General features: G+C 41.6%; 1 protein-coding gene across 1 annotated transcript in view; it reads right to left on the minus strand.

Moving 5' to 3' along the window:
* csmd3b (CUB and Sushi multiple domains 3b) overlaps positions 1-6,000 on the minus strand; it is a gene marked incomplete at its 5' end in the record, with an annotated part of 624,567 nt that overhangs the window by 169,512 nt on the left and 449,055 nt on the right. The window contains 2 exons of the mRNA XM_084079659.1: positions 1,811-2,137; positions 4,706-4,888. Of these exons, the coding sequence (XP_083935785.1) occupies positions 1,811-2,137; positions 4,706-4,888 (510 nt within the window). The remainder of the gene's footprint in view (positions 1-1,810; positions 2,138-4,705; positions 4,889-6,000) is intronic.

Consider the following 6,000-nt stretch of genomic DNA (forward strand, 5'->3'; position numbering starts at 1 on the left):
CGCTTTTGTCTAATGAATATTGACATAGCAACTTTTCCTGCTGTCATCTTGACTGGCAGTAAACACACTGCCAATGTGTGTATTAAATACGCTCGACATTCACACAGTCCATGTATTCACATAAATCCCACTGAAGGAGATGTAAACAAGGCACAGAATGTGCAGCATTGGCAGTAAATTGCACTTAGAAGTTGCTTGACTTGGATGGAAACGCTGTCATTGTGTGTTTTTTTTTGTCTTGTCTCATGGTGTTATTAGGAGAGTTTCTTCTCTTTTCTGGTGGTCTGTTTGACTCCCCAGGTGTCCCTAATTAATCACATGCCTGTTTGCACCTGTGGCAGATCTATAAAACGGCCTCCGGGAGCCCCGATGAAAGACTCGCCACGCCGCCACTAGCTTCCCCAATTCCTTGGTTCCTTCCAAGGTGCCTCCTGTTGTTTCCTTTGATGGGGTTGACAGTGATGCTCCGTCTTTGTTTCTGGAGAAGGAGGCGCCGCGCATCCCAATTTGAGGGAGTTTTTCTTTTTTCTTCGTCTTCTTTGCTGTAGTTATGGTGGAAGGATCCCGGGGATCCCAGGCACTTCCTCTTGCCTCTTTTTTGTTTTGTTTGGATGGATGGCTCTGTTGGATTGTGTTTTTCTAAAAATAAACACTCTTTAATTGCCGTCGCTTCCTTACATGTTGACGACCTCATGTGGGTTTATTGAGGATGTAACACTGTCCACATTGTCCATAACGAGGCATGGAGACAAAATGTATGTCCTGAAAAGCATATTACGGGGTAACTATTGAGGTTGACAGTTATATGATGGACTTTGTTAAAGAAATAGTTGTTTTATGAAAATATGGTCAACAAGAGGTTCAGCCAACATCTAGAGTTCGGGCCGCAATGTGGCCCTCACACCTACGTTGCACCGCTGATCCGACCGATACGGCCATATACGGAGATATCGGCATCTATCGGTCCTTGTCCCATGGGCATGCCCCCTTTTGTGCCCATATATGGAGCTGACTGAATGTTTGCGCTTGATGCCATGACGACACATCGAGGTTATAGACAACATACACTCCATATTTGGGCGTGGCTGCATTGGGAACTCCTTATATGGTTACGGCTGAGTGTGTGATGACAGACAGACAGACAGACAGACAGACAGACAGACAGACAGACAGACAGACAGACAGACAGACAGACAGACAGATAGACAGACAGATAGATAGATAGATACTGTAAATCAGTGGTGTAAAAAGTACTCAGATGTTTTACTTAAGTAAAAGTATCAATACTGCGATATAGAATTACTCCGTTACAAGTAAAAGTCTGGAATTCAAAATTGACTTGAGTAAAAGTCCAAAAGTATTGGTATCAAAATATACTTAAAGTACCAAAAGTAAAAGTACTAACATGTTTGAAAATAGCCGATCTACAAGCTCACAACGCGTTGCATCGCAACGCGTTGTGAGCTTGTAGATCTGCTATTTTCAAATAGCCTTTGTATAAAATTGGGCTAAAGTGGTTAATGAATGTTTTATAATATAATAATTGATCATTGCAAAGTAACTCGTAACTAAATTTTTCAAATAATTGTAGTGGAGTAAAAGTACAATATTCGCTTCCGAGATGTAGTGGAGTAGAAGTAAAACTACAGAAAACTGGAAATACTAAAAATACCTCAAAACTGTACTTTTGAGGTAAGTACAGTACTTGTGTACATGTTCTTAGTTACTTTACACCACTGCTGTAGTCAGACAGACAGACAGACAGACAGACAGACAGACAGACAGACAGACAGACAGACAGACAACATACTGCTGTAAGTGATGTTGAATCCTCTCCCCGACATGGAGTGGTCGGCCTGGAACTCCAGCCTCAGGGTGTTGGTGTTGGAGGTCAGGTGGGACGGGCTCTCCGCCCCGGAGAAGCGGCCGAGGACAGGCGCGTCGTTGGCCTCGCCGTCCTTCACCGTCAGCGAGTCGTACGGCGCCTCCAGGTCGAAGTCGTTGAACGCCAGGTGGATCCTGGAGCCGGGGTCCGACTGGATGAGCCACACGCAGTTCATGTTGTTCCCGTAGCCCTCGGGGTAGTCCGGAGAGAGCACGGTGCCGGCGGGGGCCGTGAAGTTGGACAGGCAAGGGACTACGCAGGGGGAGAGAGCGAGAGAGAGAGAGAGAGAGAGAGAGAGAGAGAGAGAGAGTATTTTCTGTTAACCCTAAAGGTCATTACACACCGGCGACTCGTTCCGAATAATTAAAAGACACTTTTTCGCTTCGCTTTTTCGCTCCATGTAAGCTTGCCTTGACTTTATAAGGTTTTAACTCTTAAACTGCCAGAGTTTATCTAGAACACTCTGTAGCCTCTGCCAGTGTTTTCTAACCTAGTACTTATTATATTGTTTTATTTTTTTGTCCGTTTATTTTTTAACATTGAAGTGAATGGAGCAGCAACTTTTTGGAAAATGTTATCTCCTGGTTCTTTGTGACGAACGGAAAAACGGAAAAACCCAAAAAATAGAAAATATTATTATTTTTCTTTTGTAAAAAATATATTTTTTTATGACAAAAAACAATAGCTAAATTCTTCAAAACTCTTATAAACGTATTTGGCAGGTAATGAGTTAAAAAAAAACGTATTATTCGCATGAAAAATTCGCCCCCGGTGTGTAAGGGGCTTAAGGCCTGAGATACGATTCTACAAATGTCTTCTAAATCCTAACAGTTTTTTTTTAAACCCTATGATGCTATAATATCAGTGGTGCTCAAACTTTTTCATGTCAAGGACCACCCAAAATTATATGTAATTGGCCGCGGACCCCCATCTCAAAAATATTTTGTTCCAGGGACCCCCCAGAAGCAAAGATTTGAGTTAAAAATGTTCGCTTTAAAAAATGTATATATTCAAAGATTTGCACACATTTTCCCGATTTTGTAAAAATAGCAGATCTACGAGCTTGCAGTGCGGCACGCGGTGCTGCGCTGCAAGCTTGTAAATCTGCTATTTTCGAATACCTAAAGTATGAAATAACGGTTAAAGTGGTTAAAATCTAAAATGACACGGGTTAAATATTCATCCCCATGGTCGGACGTCCTCACCACACATTACAGCAGTGAGCATCCCCTGTGGGCCTGAATAAACTCCCTATATGGTATCCATGGTGACGGGGTAGAATGTCAACATCAAAGCGGTGCAGACACTATCAATTATTATTATAATATTAGATACATTGTGTTCCTTCTCTCGGGCCATATTCCCCACAAACATCACCCACCAAGTTGAAATCATCCAGTCTGATTTCACATTGAAATCCACTCGAGCCCCATAGCATCCCTATTCCGTATGTCATAACACTCTGCGAAAATAGAAGATCTATAAGATCACAACGTCTCATGTAGCAATGTGTTGTGAGCTTGTAGATCGGCTATTTTGGCTCATAGTTGTGTGGTGTAGAGGGAAAAAGGATTAACCCTCTAAGACCCGGAGCTTTTTCAAGTTGATGATGATTCCTCTGTGGGGGGTATTTATATGCACATATCCTGGCCAATGGCATTGTAAGACTAAACAATAGGACCCAATGAGGATTTAGAGGTGAAGAAATGAAAAGATAACAGAAAAACAAATTATTTAAACTCCTTTCTTTATAAAATATAATTGTTGCCAAAAAGCATCGCTGGGTCTTAGAGGGTTAAAGAGGAATCTCTGAGGAAGATTTTACATTAGAAAGGTTTACAGGGAACGGCATTTGTTGAGTTTGAGTGATTTCCCTTTTTGAAGAACCAATCCTCTGAGTCTCTGTGTGCTACTCGCTCACGGAACATTTTTACCCGACCTGAATGGAATCCAAATTATGAAAAGGAATATACAGCCCTATGACATTAGGTGCAAATTGTTCCTTTTATCTTTTGTCTTCCAGCCAGAGGCACATGCCATTAGCAGTCTTTTCAACTGTGTTGTAGAGGATAATATGAACCTGCTCATTAACCCATTAAGACCTGAGGCGATTCTTAAAAATGTCTTGTAAATCCTAACCAGAAGGAAAGGAAAGATTTGAGTTAAAAGTGTTTGCATTGACTTTAAAAGAATATGTATTGAAAGATTTTCACACATGTTCACGATTTTTCTAAAATAGCAGATCTACAAGCTCGCTACGAGCTTGTATATCTGCTATTTTTAAATAGCCAAAGTGTAAAATAATGCTTTTTAGCTCAAATGAAAAAGCAACACAGATGCGTTCCAGGTCTTTACGGGTTAACACCGCCTAACATGAATCACTCGAGTGTTTCATTGTAAGTCAGCAATTTGAAATATATTTTTTCCTCCCCGAGTTGGTTCGCTCTTTGTTATGGAATTATTTGAACAGGCTAAGTGATAAATGATAGAGGCGAGATGATCCGCTTGCAGCATGCTTGTGTAGTACACACTGTCTGTGTACATGTACTACTTGCTAAAACACGATAATCAGGTGCTGAGCAGTTGTCTCACCTCATCAATTATAATGTACACCTTTATGGCTGTCCTGGCTGACAGAAGAGGACGCATTCTAGAATCCTGAGTGTTCATTTAAGTTACAAATGAATACATTACCGCGTGTGCCGACATGAGAGCAAATCTGTCGACGTACTGGATCTCACAAAAATGACCTATTTGCTGATTATAGTGCAATTTGATATGATTAATTAGCGATACCGAGTCATTTTCGTGATTACTTACATATGCAAATTGGAATGTTGGCAGACCACTGGTTATTGTCCTGACAGGAGATGGTCCTCTCTCCGATTAGCTCGAAGCCGAATTGGCACTCGAACCTCAGGATCCCGCCGTTGGAGAAGCTGTCCCCCTCCTTGACCCCGTAGAGGGGGATCCCCGGGTCGCCGCAGCTCTCTTTGTCGATTTCTGCAAAAAAGGTAACAGAGACATTTGACATTTTGGGTTATGCCCCGCAGGACATGAGCAAGTGACCCGTTTCTTTTGGATCGTGCTCCGAGAGTTCAGGAACTGCTCGAGGGGAACCTCGGAGATCCCTCTGTAATAGGAGTGGAACATGGGTCACGACTGCTGTTAAATCCTGTGAGGAGGAGCAGATAACTGTCTTTATTTCTAGCTGGAAGTAAAGGATGAGCGCCTTGCTGCCTGCCAAAGATTAAAACATCTAATTAAATTTTATTCATATATTCAGGCGTGAAAAATTAAAAGGAAAACTTTTTTGATGTGTAATATGTCTATTGCTACTCTGGGGGTCTGAATAATATCTGGCGCGCCCATCGTTATATCAGCATGAGGTTGTTATACCGCAGAAACTTTATTTCATTAAACCACCATAATTGCACAGATTTTCTACTGGTCTGGCAATGGACAGGTCTTCTAGTTCCAAAAACGGCTGAGCCAGCAAGCAAATATTATGCTACTTCCATAACTAACGTTGACAGTAGTTGGCCATCAGCAAATGTGGCCGGACAATATGTTTGTCAGTACAGCAAATGAGCTATAGCTGGCATTTCGTTATTCTTTAAAACATAGCAATGTTATTTTAAGTGTATATTGACAACTGGAAAGTTAGACATCAGGGATGTGGCAATAAATTGACCAAACTTAACTTCTCACTCTTTAGTACAAGTCCCAAACTTTTCCTTGCCACGGATCCCCACATACATAGCCATAGCATCTTAGCCTGGCTCCAGACCATAGACTCCGCCCCTAATAGCCTCTGGCTGTTCCCCTCCCTATCGCAAAATGCAATGTTTGACAATATTGACATGCCCAAAATATGTACGCCGGGTTAAAAGTCATCATACTGGCACAATAATATTTTGAATTGAATTTGAATCAAAATTATTATTATTATAATTATTAAATATAGCTGCAAGCAGCGATTCGGGGGCCAAGGAATGCAACAGGAAATGTGAAAAATGCAATACATGCAACAAGCCAAATGAGCAATCTAAACAGCCGAGCAGAATGCTGAGGTAATGTGGATATCGTAATGTGTCTCTGTATTGTGTTGCTTA

Source organism: Gymnoscopelus microlampas, assembly GCF_963454915.1.
Source record: "Gymnoscopelus microlampas genome assembly, chromosome: 15".
In the NCBI taxonomy this organism is placed as follows: domain Eukaryota; kingdom Metazoa; phylum Chordata; class Actinopteri; order Myctophiformes; family Myctophidae; genus Gymnoscopelus; species Gymnoscopelus microlampas.